We start from the raw sequence: 17,309 nt of genomic DNA, 5'->3' as shown, positions 1-17,309 counted from the left end.
CAGTTCATGAGGTCAAGAGATCAAGACCATCCTGGAGAACATAGTGAAATTTATCTCTACTAAAAATACAAAAATTAACTGGGTGTGGTGGCATGCACCTGTAGTCCCAGCTACTTGGGAGGCTGAGGCAGGAGAACTGCTTGAACCCAGGAGGCAGAGGTTGCAGTGAGCCAAGATCGCACCACTGCACTCCAGCCATGTAAACATAATAATAATAAAACAGAAAAAGCTCCTGCACACAGAAGCATAGAATGGAGATGGACAGACCAGTCAATGCACACAGAGAGGACATTCTGTCTATCAACATGAAGGGAGAACGCAGGGGCCCATGCTCTGGGGAATGGAGGGCAGGGCTGGGAGGCCGGGAAGGGCTCTCTTGGAAGAGTTGGGAATGAACCCAGCCTCAAGAGTGACAGCTGGCCCTGAAGCCTGTACTCTTCACCTTTGTAAAGATGCAAGGTGTCCTTTCATGGTAATTATGCAGTGGAAGTCCCTGACCTCCTACGCTGAGTCTCTTTTTTTTTTTTTTTTGAGACAGAGTTTCACTCTTGTTACCCAGGCTGGAGTGCAATGGCATGATCTCGGCTCACTGCAACCTCCGCCTCCTGGGTTCAGGCAATTCTCCTGCCTCATACGTTGAGCCTCTTTAAGCGTCTAACAACAGTGCTGCTTGGGAGGACAGTGTTCGCTCACACTATCTGAGGATTACTATAGAAACCTTTCCTAGGCTCCTAGAGTATTTCTGGTTTCAGGTCATATGGCTGCTTCTTTCCACGTGTCACAGCTGACTTTAGTGCACACTTGTTACCACTCAGCATCCTCGATCTCACCTGTATTACTTCCTGGCTTTGCTCAAACCTCCTTCCTTCTCTTCAGAATGCCCTCCCAAGCTGGGTGCAATGGCTCATGCCGATAGTCCTAAAGCTTTGAGAGGCTGAGACAGGTGGATTGTCTGAGCTCAGGAGTTTGAGACCACTCTGGCAACATGGTAAAACCTTGACTCTGCCAAAATACAAAAATTAGCTGGACGTGGTGGCACGCACCTGTAATCCCAGCTACTCAGGAAGCTGAGGCAGGAGAATTGGTTGAACCCAGGAGGCAGAGGTTGCAGCGAGCTGAGGTCGAGCCACTGCACTCTAGCCTGGGCGACAGAGTGAGAATCTGTCTCAAAAAAAAAAAAAAAAAAAAAAAGAACAAAAAGAAAAAAAAGAATGCCCTTCCAATTCTTTCAAGCTATTTTTTAAACCTCACCCTCAAATTCCTCTTTCTCTGTAAAGCCTCACATCACTCCAGTCCACAGTAATTTCATAATCTTTTCAATTCCCATGGTATTTATTATTTGGGCCATTAATTTTATAATTCATTAAACATTCATTCATTCATTCACCTGCCTCACCTTGGCCTAGCGCCCCCTGCGTGTCACTAGGTGATAGAGGAAGGAGACCCCCCTGCAAAGAGCTCACAACCCCGGAAGGGAAGGAGACAGAAGAATCATCATCATGGTGTCACGTGTGCTTTATAATAGGAATGTGCTGAGTGAGGGCTTTGCCAGCTTAAGGGAGGGAATGATCAGCTCTCTTTAGGGAAGTTAGAAACATTTCAAACGGAGAATTTGCACACTTGCCTGGGTTTTAAGAATGACAAGGGGCTTGTCAAGTGAAAGATGGAGGTAGGGCGGTGGGGAAGAACACGCGGGGTGAGGGAACAGCAATGGTGGAGATGTGGAGGCCTGAGGCACTGTGGCGGGTTTCAGCACGAGACATTTCATACATTCAGCGCTGATTCACTCGTGTCTACAACCATAACACCTTTATGCCACTTTTTTCCAGCCAGGTAACCAATTTCTTGACATTCAGCCAAGTGTCCTTTACAGAGTTGATGCTGACTTTGAACCCTGACGTTGTTCCTGGGTTGGGGGCAGTTTTCAGAACAGGGGGCGAGTGGACTCACGTGAGTGGCTGTGGCTGGTTTTGCTTTTGTGTTTGCCTAGACCAAGGATGCCCTCTTCACGATCCTCCATGACCTCCGACCCCAGGACCGTTTCAGTATCATTGGATTTTCCAACCGGATCAAAGTATGGAAGGACCACTTGATATCGGTCACTCCGGACAGCGTCAGGGATGGCAAAGTCTACATTCACCATATGTCACCCACTGGAGGTAAAGGTGACTCCTTCTTCTCACATTGGCTTGACTTTGACTTAATAATACTTTTTTTTTTTTTTTTTTTGCCAAGAGACAAGGATTTGAAAGCTGGGGTTGATGATGGGACAGGAAAGGAGGCAGCAGGTGACAGTTTTCTTAGCAGCTTACATTGCTCCGAATACCAGATCCGTGTTCTCCTTTCCCAGTCCCCAAACGAAGCTGGTCAAGTTCTGGGGGAAGATAACCTGACAGGTGTTTGGAGGCTTTCCTGGTTCATCTCATGGATCCCGTTACAATAAGTTTTGTTGCTACAAAAACAATACTGCTTTTGTAAGTTGTGGGGTGTCTCGAATTAAAGCCACAGGGACCAGCCAGCGTTTCATGCGCACCTTGGCCAGTGGCAAGCGGAACTGTTTTGCAAAATAAGGAGCCCTAAACGTGTGTCTGGGTGGCCCGGGAGGGCTGCGGAGGTCAAATGTGATGGGGAGGACGTAGGCTCTCAGCCACTGAATGCTTGTCTTGGGTGGTGCCCAGGCAAGGGTGCAGAATGTTAAGAGAGGAGAGAAAAGCTCATAAAGAATTCTGAGAAGACTAGAGAATCAGAGCAGTGTGCTACCCAGCTGTGCCAGATGTTAAGTTCTCTAACTAAGGCCCTGCGCCTTGCTCTTGCCATTCCCTGTATCACCCGTGCAGTGGACACAGAAGAGGTGCTTAGTAGTGGCGCATTTTACAGAACTGGACCTACTCCCTATTCCCTTCCTTACAGGCTCTGTACAGAGACACCACCTCCTGGTTGATTCCACTTCAGTAATCTGGAAACATACAAAACACTCTGTTGACTCTTCTCCCATCCGGGGTTTTCCATCTTTCATATATTCATGGTTTCCCAGTCCAAGACAAAGCCCTCATTTCCCAAATGGACTTAGTTTGGAACTTGATCTAGCTTGGCTGGTACTTTGCTTTACACTGGGATTTCCTACTAGTCTCTGAAACAGTGTAGTCCAGGAACTCTTTTGGTGTTTGATGGGAGAAACAGAAGATTAGATTTAATATGATAGTGATGCCCTCTTCTCTCAAGAAGTCCACAACACCCTAAAACCCTTGAAGGAAGAGATTCCTTTTCATGTTTACATAGTCCCGGCCTCCCTGCACGGTTCCTGACACAGAGGGCATGCTCTGTGGATATTTGTAGATTGGATTTATTTTAATGGTCCTGCTTACTAGAAGAATGACGTGTGTGTTCCAGTGGAATAGGGTTGTGGCGTAATAAACAGCTTTAGAAAATGGTTGGGCCGGGCATGGTGGCTCACCCCAGTAATCCCAGCACTTTGGGAGGCCGAGGGGGGCGGGTCACCTGAGGTCAGGAGTGCGAGACCAACCTGGCCAACATGGCAAAAACCTGTCTCTACTAAAATACAAAAAATTAGCTGGCGTGGTAGCAGGTGCCTGTAATCCCAGCTACTGGGAGTCTGAGGCAGGAGAGTTGTGTGAACCCAGGAGGCAGAGGTTCCAGTGAGCTGAGACTGCGTCATTGGACTCCAACCTGGGTGTCAGTGAGACTGTCTCAAAAAAAAAAAAAGATGACTGATGTAAGTACAGTCTTTTGGACTCCAAGCCTTAGAAACCCTATTGGTTTCCTTCATTTTTCTCGATGCCACGTTGCCTAAGCCTCTGCAGGTGCACTACAGATCAGCCTGCTTCTCGCTAAGACGTGCAGCATCAGGATTGTGAGCAAGGATTCCGAAGCCAGACTGCCTGGGTTTGAATCCAGCTTCACCTCTATGCCTCAGTTTCCTCATCTGTAGAATGAAGATAACAATGGAGTCAAATCAGGATGGAGTGAGTTGAAACATTTCAAGTGGCTAGACTGGTCCTGGCACATAGGAGGTCCTCTTTTAAGCATCAGATGTGGCCATTGTTTTAACCCACTTGGGTGATCCTTCTCACTGGTGCTCGTGAGTCCTTTGAGGACAGCTCCTCTCTATTTTCAGTGGGCAGGGGATGCCCCACTTAACGTGGGCTTGATGCCAATCCCTGCAGGGCCTCTGGTGTCTGTGTGCCATCAGGAAAGCTAATTCATACCTCTGCCTGGGCTCTCATTGGCTTTAAAGTGGAGTGAGAGGTTTGGCACCATTGCTAACTACAGACAAAAGAAAAAAAACAAATGTCAGTTTATCCTTACTCACACACCCAGAGGCACCAAGAAATTAGACTGGGCCTTAAGAAAGGCAAATTAGGCCTGGTGCGGTGGCTCACGCCTGTAATCCTAGCACTTTGGGAGGTCAAGGGGGCAGATTGCCTGAGCTCAGGAGTTCGAGACCAGCCTGGGAAACATAGTGAGAAACAGAAGGAAAAGGAAAGAAAACAGGAGAACACTTTTTTAAGGAAGCAGTAACCTGTAGTGTAATACAGCCACAGAAAAATGTATGTGTGGTAAGTGTGCAGCTTGACACGTTTTCATAAACTGGACAGAACCCAGACCCAGATTAAGAAACAGAACGTTTAGAACTCCAGAAGCCTGCTCATATTCTCACCCCATTTTTTCCATGGAAGTATCTATTCTAAAACATTTGAGAAATAAAGAAAATCATCAAAGAAAAGAGAGAAAAACCTCTTGCTATCCACAGATACCTGCTAATATCACGGGTATTTATTCTTCCATCGTTTCTCAGAGTTGAGATTTGTTTTCTGCTTTTGATCAGTTTTCTAAGCCACAGATTCCTGGTAAAGTTTTTCTTCCCTGTCGCCTCCAACTTTATTTTATTTATTCATTTATTTATTTATTTCATTTTTTTCTGTTGAGACAGGATCTTACTCTGTGACCTAGATTGGAGTGCAGTGGCTCAATCTTGGATCACTGCAACTTCTGCCTTCTGGGTTCAAGTGATTCTCCAACCTTAGCCTCGTGAGCACCTGGGAATACAGGCATGCATCACTACGCCCGGCTGATTTTTTTATTTTTGGTAGAGGTGGGCTTTTGCCATGTTGGCCAGTCTGGTCTCGAACTCCTGACCTCAGGTGATCTGCCTGCCTCAGCCTCCCCTGGGATTACAGGCATGAGCTACTGTGCCCAGCTGGCCCCCAACTTTAATCAGACCTGCTGCTGACAAATGCCTCTGGAGGAAAAAGGGGGGCCAGGAGGAGAAATATTTCATGCTCCCTCTCTTTGCGGAGTTCTAGCAAGCAGAGGTAACCTGAAAGGACAGGAAGCAAGGAAAGAAGAGATGATACAGGCAAGAAATTCACTCTTTCATCAGCACCGCCCAGCCCTGGACAACACTGGACGGCATCTGAGATGTCAGCAGCTACCTTCCTCCCGTCATATGCCCCCTCCTCCCTCTGCGGCTCTTTCTCCCTCCGAATTCCTGCTGTCTTGTATGCTCAGCACCTTCCTGCTCTTTTCAAAGCCATTCTAAGAAAAGGGCACAGAAGCCATTGAAGCTCAGGTAGTGGGGACTGCTAAGCTAAGGTGTCACCACACGCCTTCTGGAGAAGGTTTGTTACAGCGGGATAATCCCCAGTCACTTACGTGCACTTAGCAAACGCACACCAAGTTTCTGGATGTCCTCCATTGGGTGGTTGAGTGTGGGCTGCAGTTATGGAAGTAAATTCAGGCCTGGTACAGTGGCTCACACCTGTAATCCTAGCACTTTGGGAGGCCAAGGCAGGCAAATCGCGAGGTCACGAGTTTGAGACCTACCTGGCCAACATGGTCAACCCCGTTTCTACTAAAAATACAAAAATTAGCCAGGTGTGATGGTGCATGTCTGTAATCACAGCTACTCAAGAGGCTGAAGCTGGAGAATTGCTTGAACCTGGGAGGCGGAGTTTGCAGTGAGCGGAGGTTGTGCCATTTTACTCCAGTCTGGGTGACAGAGCGAGACTCCATCTCAAAAAAAAAAAAAGAAAGGAAGTGCCTTCAGAGTGGGGAGTTAAGTGCAGAGGCTTGAGCTGTCCCGTGTTGGTGTCCTGCAGGCACAGACATCAACGAGGCCCTACAGACGGCCATCAGGCTCCTCAACAAGTACATGGCCCACAGTGACAGTGGAGACCGGAGCGTGTCCCTCATCGTCTTCCTGACGGATGGGAAGCCCACGGTCGGGGAGACGCACACCCTCAAGATCCTCAACAACACCCGGGAGGCTGCCCGAGGCCAAGTCTGCATCTTCACCATCGGCATCGGCAACGACGTGGACTTCAGGCTGCTGGAGAAGCTGTCGCTGGAGAACTGCGGCCTCACGCGGCGTGTGCATGAGGAGGAGGACGCGGGCTCACAGCTCATCGGGTCTGTTGTCTGAGGCTGTCTGGGGTTGGCAGGGGTGTGGAGGGGTGACTGGTGGGAACTTGGGCAGGAGCGTGTTGCTGCACCCCAGCCTTGCGTCTGCTGACAACCATCACAGGTCATTGCACTGGGAGGTGTCACAATGTGTTTTGAAACCAGGCAGCTCAGAGTTCAAATTTTGGTCCTCTTTTGTGACTTTAGGCAAGATTTTAAGACTGTCTGTAGCCCCGTTTCCTCATCGCTAAAATGAGGATTATGGTTGGTTGCAGAATTTAATGAGAATATCGTGATATAAAAATGCTATTAAAGCAGTGGTACAGTGGCCATCCTATATTAAGTATTTAATGAGCTCTCATGGTTCATTAACATCTCAATATTTCAAAGCACTTTCTAGCAAGTTTACTTTTATTCTACCCTGTGAGTAAGTAGTGGAGTACTGTTATTTTCATTTTGAGTACTAGCTAAAAGATTTTATTTAGGAGTAAAACAACCAGATAAAACTGGCAAATCATCAGATTATTTTGAGGTGGAGAAGAAATGAGATCTTTCAAATGAGAGATGGAGAAAACTTAGATCTTTTAAAACAGAAATAGCTTCCCTCGGATCTCATGTTGCCACACACAGTCTGCCACTTTGCTGTTGACTGAGTGAAGAGCCAGCTCCCAGTTCAGCGTGAGGTGCTTTAATCTGCATCGTGGCATATATGGTATCTACTTAAAAGCAAAGGGGAGGTTTGGGTAGATTTGTAGGTGTTTAATAGCCATAATCAAAGGACATTTATTAATGATAAATGGAAGTGGAGGTCCCTAAGGTATGTAGTAAAGACAGGTCCTTGGTTTGGGATTAGCTACCGTTTTCTCGATTTCCTCCCATGCATTCTTTTTTTTTTTTTCAGACAGAGTCTTGCTCTGTCACAAGGCTGGAGTACAATGGCGTGATCTCGGCTCACTGCAACCTCTGCCTCCCAGGCTCAAGCAGTTCTTCTGCCTTAGCCTCCCGAGTAGCTGGGACTACAGGCTGACACCACCACACCCAGCTAATTTTTGTATTTTTAGTAGAGACGGGGTTTCACCATTTTGGTCAGGATGGTCTCGATCTCCTGACCTCATGATCTGCCTGCCTCAGCCTCCCAAAGTACTGGGACTATAGGCGTGAGCCACCGGCCTCCTGCCATGCATTTTAATGAAAGAGTTAAATGAAAACACAGATTTGCTTCCCACATTTTAAAAATTATTCAAAACTAGAGTTGAAGAGGGAGAATGTGATGCATTGGATAATAGAATTAAGATTCAATAAGGCATTCAGAAGAAAAAGCAATTATGCTGGAACAAGTCAACTGCACTGCCATCCCACTGAAACTATGATCAATACCTGACATTTGTGAGAACTTATGATACACTAGGAATTTCTGTATGAATTATCCCAGATGATCCTCACAGAAATCCTAGGAGATAGGAATATTAGGGTAAAGGCTAAGCTGCAATACAGAGATGATGAAAGGCAAAGGCTGAAATAAGACAGCCGTTTACTTCTCTATCCTATAATGGTAACGGGCTTGATCCTGCTCCACAAAGTCATTCAGGGACCCAGGTTCCTGCTCCATGAAGTCATTCAGGGACCCAGGTTTCTTCTGTTTCATTGCTCTGCTTTCCTCAAGTGCTGTCCTTAATGCTACAGGATTGAAATCTGGTCACTATCATTGTTTTCTAGCCACAAAAAGGGAGAGAGAAAAGAAAGCCAGCATAGATTTTAAACAAATATTGAGGAAACTGCACATCTCACTTCTACCCATATTCCATTGGGAAGACATAGTCACATGGCCATTTTTGGCCCCAATAGAGGCTAGGAAATGTGATTTGTATCTGGATGTCCATAGTCAATTCTCATGAAAGGAGGGGAAAATGGGCTTGTAGGGACAGCTAGCAGGTGACCAAAGAAGTACTGTTAACGTCCTGATTTTATATGTAAGGGAACAGAATTTCAGAGAGGTTAAGCCACATGTCCCAAGACACACAGCAAGGAACTGACAGAGATGGAAGTTCAACTCCACAGCCTATGCTTTCTAGATCTTTAGAAAGGGAATTTTAATAGTCTCCTTGTTTAGCAAGAAGGAACCATGTAACTTTACAAGAAAAGCAAATGCAAGCAAATGTTATATGCACAAACTCACACAAGGTCAGATTTCTCAAGTAGAATGTGCTGCTTAAAGCACATCTGGAATTTGTATTTGGTTTTAAGAAAAAGGTTTTAAGAGGCTCTTTGAGAAATGTAGGTATGCACAAAGGAAATTTACCAAGACTGGTGGGGAAATCTCAAAAGTGTATCACAGAAAGACTAGTTCATGAAACTGGGGATTGATCGGGCTTAAGGGAATGCACAGCGTTGGTGTTTTAAGCATCCAAATGTCTGTTGAAATGGATTAGACTAATTCTGTATTGTTCTGGAGGCAAAACTGAGACCAGTGGGTGGAAATTTTGGGGAGGAAGATTTTAATCTACTATAAGGATGTTCTTTCTCCTCATGAAAGCAGTTGAGACAAAGCTCAGAAGCCACATGAGAGAATGCATTCCCTCCCACCAGTGGTGTTGAACCTGCTGCCTAGTGACCTCCTGGCAGAAATATTGCGTGGAGTGCCATGTGGACTCAATTGCTTCTAAAATCGGATGCATCCCTCTGAGAGTCTGTGGTTTCCTTTCGGACTGTCCTGCCTGCTGTCGGAGCAGGCCCTGATCTCTCTCTCTCTCCCTGTTCCTCCACCACAGGTTCTACGATGAAATCAGGACCCCTCTCCTCTCTGACATCCGCGTCGATTATCCCCCCAGCTCAGTGGTGCAGGCCACCAAGACCCTGTTCCCCAACTACTTCAATGGCTCGGAGATCATCATCGCAGGGAAGCTGGTGGACAGGAAGCTGGATCACTTGCACGTGGAGGTCACCGCCAGCAACAGTAAGAAATTCATCATCCTGAAGACGGACGTGCCTGTGGGGCCTCAGAAGGTGGGGAAAGACGTCCTAGGAAGCCCCAGGCCTGAAGGTGATGGAGAAGGGGACGCCAACCACATCGAGCGTCTCTGGAGCTACCTCACCACAAAGGAGCTGCTGAGCTCCTGGCTGCAAAGTGACGATGGTCTGGAGAAGGAGCAGCTGCGGCAGCAGGCCCAGGCTCTGGCCATGAGCTACCGCTTCCTCACTCCCTTCACCTCCATGAAGCTGAGGGGGCCGAGCCCACGCACGGACGGCCTGGAGGAGGCCCACGGCATGTCGGCCGCCATGGGACCTGAACCAGTGGTGCAGAGTGTGCGAGGAGCTGGCACACAACCAGGTATGTGGCACCTGTGCCAGCCAGGTGTGGGGGACACGGGCCTGAGATGCCACTCACCTCTTCCACAGGAAGCTGTGTTAGTCCATCTTGCTATAATACTTACAAACAATAACCCAGGCCGGGTGCAGTGACTCACGCCTGTAATCCCAGCACTTTTGGAAGCTGAGGTGAGGATCACTTGAGGCCGTGAGTCCAATACCAGCCTGGGCAACACAGAGAGACCCTGTCTCTAAAAAAGAAAAAAAGTTAAATTATCTATGTATGGTGGTGTGCCTGTAGTCTCAGCTACTCAGGAGGCTGGGGAAGGAGCATCACTGGAGCCCAGGAGTTTGAAGCTGCAGTGAGCCGTGATCACACCACTGCTCTCCAGCCTGGGTGACAGAGCAAGACCCCGTCTCTTAAAAAACAACCAACCAAAAAGCAATAATATTATACACAGCTCATAATCAGAGAGTATTGTAGACTGTTGTATGCACATTGCTATACACTGTGGCTATCTAGAGAAATGAGGAAAAGGTGGCATTTGGTTCAGAAATGTCAGGCAGTGAGGTCAGTCCTTCAATAAACCATCAATAAACCATCAAGTGTTTGCCAGGTTTCAGGCATGAGCGGAAGCACTGAAATGAACATACCAATGCCCATTTTTCAGTGCCTTTCTATATTTCTAAGCACTTCAGAGTTATGTATTATAATGTGATTGTGTGCTTGACTTTATTTCCCCAAGAGCATGTGGGAAGGACCAAGGTACGGATTCTTGCAAGAATCTGGTCTTTACATGTCAGTCTCTGAGAATCTGAACAGAAGCAGGCACGGTCAGTCTCGGTGCCATGCTGATGGGGGGATGAGTAGGAACAAGAGCAAGAGACAGGAAACGCAGTGAAACCAAAGCAGAGCATTGGATTCTTGGCAGATTCGCTTGTGGAAAATCGCATTTCCTATGCATCACATTTTTATTAGGTTCCTGTCCAGTTCTGACTGCTAGGAGAGGGAACCAAGGTTAACCGGGCCCTACTCCGCACCCCACCAATGCTGTCTCATTCATTCCTCACACTCTACAGTGTTAGAAGGACCTGGGTGTAGAGAAAGCATGAAGTTAGGATTCACCAACCCTCGCTGTGAGGCTTGAGGCAGGTTTCTGAATCTCTCTGAGCTTCCATTTCCACTCTCCAGCCCTGAACATGAAGACAATACTAATTTCCCTCCAGGGCTGTTGTAAGGACTAAATATGGAATGCACAGGTGCACAGAGTCCTGCACAAATGCCAGACACACCTTCCGCTGAGGCACGGGATACCAGAAATTAATTGAAAAGTTCAGACCCTAATAGTAAGGTTGCAACTGACATGGCTATTTCAGAAAGGGTGGAGCTTGTCTTGGCAAACCTTATACAGTTTTCATTGTGATTGAAAGCAGGCAGCAGGATACTGTCACTTTCTACTTATGAGATCCATGCCACATCCAGGAAAAGTGACTTTTTGAATAAGATGTTGATTATAGGTCATCAGCGCAAATCTCTACAGCTTCAGGAGAGATCAGACCCAGATGATACAAAGACTCAGGGGGCCAGAATGACAGAGGAGATCACCAACTGATTACTCAAAAGGGTTTTTAAGTTTTTTTTGAAAGGGGATTCTTCCTTTCCTTAAGGCTCTGATGTTTCTAAATTTTAATGTTAATTTTTTTGAGAGCTGGCGGCAGCAGCCACTCCTCAAAGCAGTCATCTGGCCATCCCTCCTCTTTCCTGGCTAATCTGCATTCTGCCCAGGTCACGCTAGGCAAGACCAATATTGAGAAGGGAGTGCTTCAGAAACATTGAGATACCTCACTCTTTAATTTCTGTGAGCAGTAAAAGCCAAAGAAGAGGAGCACAATTTTTCTAGTACTAACAATTTGACCCAAGATACTGATTTTATTTATAGAAATTAATTACTTTTAGGTTTTTCATTGAATATTTATTGAAAGCACAAGTACTTTGAAATACAGAGTGTTTCAAAATCTTCTGCTGTGTGCATTCCACTGCACACATAGCTGCAGACACTGGATTATAACTATACCTCTTTTTTTTTTTTTACATTATTGTTTGTTTTTGTTTTTATTGTGAACATACAATTTACCATCTTAACTGTTTTTAAGTGTACAGTTCAATGCTGGTAAGTGATGTTAAGTATATTCACACTGTTGTGAAACAGATCTCTGGAACGTTTTCATCTTGCACATCTGAAATGCTACAGGCCCACTGAACAACAACTCATTTCTCCCTTCCCCTGTAAATATGTCTCAAGTGTGGCCAGGTGCAGTGGCTCACGCCTACACGCTCCTTCTCTGGTTCATCGTCACTTTGCAGTAATCCCAGTACTTTGGGAGGCTGAGGCGGGTGGATCATCTGAGGTCGGGAGTTTGAGACCAGCCTGACCAACATGGAGAAACCCTGTCTCTACTAAAAATGCAAAATTAGCTGGGTGTGGTGGCACATGCCTGTAATGCCAGCTACTTGGGAGGCTGAGGCAGGAGCATCGCTTGAACCTGGGAGGTGAAGGTTGCGGTGAGCCAAGATCACACCACTGCACTCCAGTCTGGGCAACAAGAGTGAAACTCCATCTCAAAATAAATAAATTAATTAATTAATAATAAATAAATCAGATGTGATAAAATATTTCCCCCTATAATATACACCAAAATCACAGAAAAGAATAGTATATAATTTATAGAAGAATAAAATAAATAATCCTCCACACTTTACACTCCACCTGTGTGGTTCTTTTTTTTCTTGTTTTTGAGACAGGGTCTCACTGTCACCCAGGCTGGAGTGGGAGTGCAGTGGTGTCATCATAGCTCACTGCAGCCTCAATCTCCTGGGCTCAAGTGATCCTCCCACCTCAGCCTCCCAAGTACCTGGGACTACAGATGCGTGCCACCTTGCTGGGCTGTTTTACTTTTTGTAGAGACGGGGTCTCACTATATTGCCCAGGCTGGTCTCGAACTCCTAGGCTCAAGCGATCCTCCCACCTTGGCCTCCCAAAGCACTGGGATTATAGACATGAGCCACCATGCCTGGCTGCACTTGTGTGTTTTGAAGCCAAGCTCCCTTTTTAAGACTGATGATGTTTTAAATGGTTTTTTGATTCTTTAAGCTGTTACAAATGTACCTAAAAGCTGTGTTTTAGTCATTTCTACTTTCTCCCTTTGTACCTCTCTCTTCATCTTTAATTAATGACCATGACATTCTTCTCCTTCTTTTTAGGACCTTCGCTTGAGAAGCCATACCAGCCAAGAATTAAAATCTCTAAAACATCAGGTAAAGAAAAGGATGCAGTTGTGTGTGGATTGAGAGTAAAAGATGTTTAAAAAGTATAAAACCAGGTCAGGTGCAGTGGCTGGCGCCTGTAATTCTAGCACTTTGGGAGGCCAAGGCAGGTGTGTTGCTTCAGGTCAGGAGTTCGAGACCAGCCTGGCCAACATAGTGAAACCTCATCTCTACTAAAAATACAAAAATTAGCTGGGTGTGGTGGTGGGTGCCTGTAGTCCCAGCTACTGGGGAGGCTGAGGCAGGAGAATCGCTTGAACCTGAGAGGTGGAAGTTGCAGTGAGCCGAGACCACACCACTGCACTCCAGCCTGGACTACGAGAGTGAAACTCTGTCTCAAACAAACAAACAAACAAAAAATATAAAATCAAGAATTCCTTGAAGCCAGTTAAAAAATACCAGCTCATACAGCAATATGTCAAGCCCACTGTGTGAGGCAGAGCCTGAGAACCACAGCTGTCATGAAACCATTCCATGAACACCGTGGAGAAAGCACAGTCCCCGGGAAGCCTGATGGGAGAATAGATGGGTGGCAGAGGCACATTCTGACCCTTCTTGAGTTTGGAAGACAATTTTTTTATCGATTCAGAACATGGATCCTTCCAGCCTCTGCTATTACAAATGTAAAATGGTGCAACCAAAATCAAAATGTCTGATGTGACAGGCAGGCTTTTTTTAATTTTTCCTCCAGTCTGTGGCTTCAGAAGGGGAGAACAGATTTTTTTCAAATATCATGAAATTTTCTTTTTCCAGCTTCCTGGGACTAGAATACAAGTTCAGAGGGAAGAACAGCCAATGGCTGTGTTTTGTTCTGCTGGGTCCACGTCAGCCTCTGGAAGTCTTTATTATTGCCTTTCTGCTGCTAGCTGTACGTGCAAATTCCTAAAGCCAAGGACATCCCAGAGATTAGCTGTGGATATAGAATCCACACGGTCTCCAGGAGACAGAATGTAATTCCTTCGAACACACACATAGGCTTTGTGGAATGCCAGAAAAGCTTCCTCTTGAGTGCTGCCTGGAGTAATGACTTTTCGACCCCTCTCGTCTTTTTTGGAGCAAGCGTTCTCTTTCCTTGTAAAGAGGTTTGCACGATTTCACTACAAATGGTGTGGTATGTGCACATGAAAACTCTCAGAAACCTGTCAGATTAGCTAGACAGTTGCCCTCTGTCTCCATGGGTCCCTCGTCCAAGGATAGAAGCACTAGCAGATGGAAAACACGTGAAGAAGGAATTGCATCTGGATTGAATGTGTACAGACTTCTTTTCTTGTCTCTATCCCTTAAACAATATAGTGTAACAACTATTTACATTGAATTTCCTTTGCATTAGGTATTATAAGTAACCTCGAGATGATTTAAAGTGTATGGAAAGGCTGTGTGTGGTGACTCATGCCTGTAATTGCAGCACTTTGGGAGGCCGAGGCAGGTGGATCATCTGAGGTCAGGAGTTTAAGACCAGCCTGACCAACATGGCGAAACCCCATCTATACTAAAAATACAAAAATTAGCCGGACATGGTGGTGCATGCCTGTAGTCCCAGCTACTCAGGAGGCTGAGGCAGGAGAATTGCCTGAACCCAGGAGGCAGAGGTTTCAGTGAGCCAAGACTGTGCCATTGCACTCCAGCCTGTGTAACAGAGTGAGCGTCCATCTCAAAATAATAATAATAATAATAATAATAATAATAAAGCATATGAAAGGCTGTGTGAAGATTATATACAGATACCACACCATTCTGTGTCAGGGACCTGAGTACGCATGGATTTCAGTATCCTCAGGGGTCCTGGAACTAATCCCCCAGGGACACCGAGAGACAACTGCATGCATGCCTCAAAAATGCCAGAAATGTAGATGAGAACTCTCATCTTTTCTGGGGATCATGTTTTCCCATCAGCAAAAGACCAACATTTTGAATTTCTTCGTATGTTGCAGTTTTCAGGGAAGGTGAAGCACTTCCCAGGGACGGCAGCCAGATCCTCTCAAGGGCCCTTTTCAGGGATGCTGGGGCAGAAAGGTTTCTCAGCAGGGAATGCAGCGATGTTAGTTTGCTGCAGCTTAAAAAGAGCAGTCTCCCTGTAATCCCAGCACATTGGGAGACTGAGGCGGGTGGATCACGAGGTCAGGAGTTTGAGACCAGCCTGGCCAACATAGTGAAACTGTCTCTATTAAAAATACAAAAATTAGCTGGGCATGGTGGCGCGGGCCTGTAATCCCAGCTACTTGGGAGGCTGAGGAAGGAGAATTGCTTGAACCGGGGAGGTGGAGGTTGCAGCGAGCTAAGATCATGCCACTGCACTCCAGCCTGGGTGACAGTGTGAGACTCCGTCTCACAAAAAAAAAAAAAAAAGAAGAGTGGACTCTGCCTGGCCCATGCCTACACTGTACACAGCATGCACGCAGACACGGCCATGTGCTCATTAAGCAGAGGGGTATTCGAAAAACATGTTGTGAGCTGATGCGGTGGCTCATGCCTGTAATCCCAGCACTTTGGGAGGCTGAGGTTGATGGAATGCTTGAGCCCAGGAGTTTGAGACCGCCCTAGGCAACATAATGAGACTCTGTCCCTATAAAAAATTTAAAAAATTAGCTCAGCATGGTGGCATGTGCCTGTAGTCCCAGCTACTCAGAAGGCTGAGGCGGGAGGACCATTTGAGCTCAGGCGTTTGAGGCTGCAGTGAGCTGTGATTGCACTACTGTGCTCCAGCCTGAGCAACAGAGTGAGACCCTGTCTCAAAAAAAAAAAAAAAGAAAAAGAAAAAGAAAAGAAGAAACAAACTGCACTTGGAATATAAATTAGAGAGAAGCTAAATCTCCAATCCAGTGAGAGAATTGATGATTGATGTAGACGTCTTTTGAAGTCTTTCGTCTGTATAATAGAAGGAAAGGCTGTTCACCTTTAACAGAGGTGAAAATGAGGAGAACCGACAAGGAATGACTGTCAGCTGGACTTTGTGGCCTCATCTGTGCACAGAAATTTCAGAGCAGTAAAGTTAGTATGACCCAAAGGAGGGGTTTCTGCCAGCACCCTGCCTGTGCCTGGCACCCGCTCACTTTATGCTTCCCCTGCCCCTGCCTCTAAGCTGGGCATGGCTCTCAGCACTGTGGGCAGGGGTAGCATACAGCTGATGCTGCGAACGAGGCTGGGATAGCCTATGGCTTCCTGGGAGAAGAAGTGCCATAGACCTCTAGTCATAGGAGAGGAAAGTCCTCTGCATCTGTGCCATTAAAGGAGAAAGCAAATGGCAGGGGACGTCCACCCGGGAAATGGAAGCATGGGGACTCAGTATCAGTTCAGGGTGTGTGGGGGCTCTCCTTCCCCTCTCACCTCTCGGAGCTTAGTTCCTATACTGAGCTTAAGTATGATGAAAGGAGCATTACATTGGAACTTAGAAGACCCGAAGTCAAATGTTTACTGTGAACTCACTGAGTAATTCTGGGGAGTTGTTTCCCTCCTGCCCATCTTCCTCATCTGGAAATTGAGGACATCTCCTTTCAGTATCATTTTCAGGATTCAATCAAATCATTCATGAGAAAATAGAGAGTGGCACCTACGCAAGGAAGGTACTCAATAGGTGCCTTTCTTTTTCTCTCCTTTTTCTTCCGCCCTGGCAGTGGATGGCGATCCCCACTTTGTTGTGGATTTCCCCCTGAGCGGACTCACCGTGTGCTTCAACATTGATGGGGAACCCGGGGACATCCTCAGGCTGGTCTCTGATCACATGCACTCTGGTAAGTTCCACCCTCCACTGCAGCATCTGGCGAGGACCAGGTAGGTGTTGCACCCCGCTTGGTTCTTCGGATGGATGTCCAGTTATCTACGTGAGGGCCGCCTTACAGATGCTCAGTGAGTATTGTCGGTGGTTAAGGGAAGTGTGCTGCGCTCTGGACGTACACATCCAAATCCCTGCTTTATGATGAGTGTCGTGTGGCCTTGGGCACATGCCTTGGGAGCTGCGGTTGTTTCCCTTGTGAAATGGAGATAAGGACACTCTGTGGACCTCACAGGGCTATTATAAAGTGGATCAAATTAAACTGGATATGAAGTTGTTTTGTAAATGCTCAAGTGCTTTAGAAATCCACGATGTATTATTGTCATAATGTCTGTCCATTCAGAAGCTGTGATGCTGGGGAGGCCAGGGATCTAAACTCAGGTCAGTTCTTTGATGACTTAAGTGCGCTGCTCAGATGTCAATCCACAGCTCTGTCTGTGCCGTGAACGTGTATGTACAAAAGGGCTCTCTGGCCCCTGTGGCTCTGTA

The 17,309-nt window shown here is 46.5% G+C and overlaps 1 protein-coding gene across 2 annotated transcripts in view; it reads left to right on the top strand.

Annotated features, from left to right (window-relative positions):
* ITIH5 (inter-alpha-trypsin inhibitor heavy chain 5) overlaps positions 1 to 17,309 on the top strand; it is a 92,909-nt gene that overhangs the window by 67,903 nt on the left and 7,697 nt on the right. Inside the window, exons 8-12 of one of the 2 annotated variants that reach the window (XM_021670607.2) lie at positions 1,991 to 2,159; positions 6,120 to 6,429; positions 9,189 to 9,748; positions 12,989 to 13,042; positions 16,663 to 16,779. In XM_021670607.2, coding sequence (XP_021526282.2) covers positions 1,991 to 2,159; positions 6,120 to 6,429; positions 9,189 to 9,748; positions 12,989 to 13,042; positions 16,663 to 16,779 — 1,210 coding nt within the window. Of the gene's footprint in view, positions 1 to 1,990; positions 2,160 to 6,119; positions 6,430 to 9,188; positions 9,749 to 12,988; positions 13,043 to 13,742; positions 14,740 to 16,662; positions 16,780 to 17,309 lie in introns of those variants that run through there. The other variant, XM_021670608.2, reaches the window with a different exon arrangement.

The sequence above is a fragment of the Aotus nancymaae genome, unplaced genomic scaffold (assembly GCF_030222135.1).
Source record: "Aotus nancymaae isolate 86718 unplaced genomic scaffold, 86718_ANA_hifiasm-v0.15.2.pri h1tg000083l, whole genome shotgun sequence".
Classification (NCBI taxonomy): Eukaryota; Metazoa; Chordata; class Mammalia; order Primates; family Aotidae; genus Aotus; species Aotus nancymaae.
The sequence above is the reverse complement of the archived record's forward strand: the minus strand, read 5'-3'. Positions and strand labels throughout refer to the sequence as shown.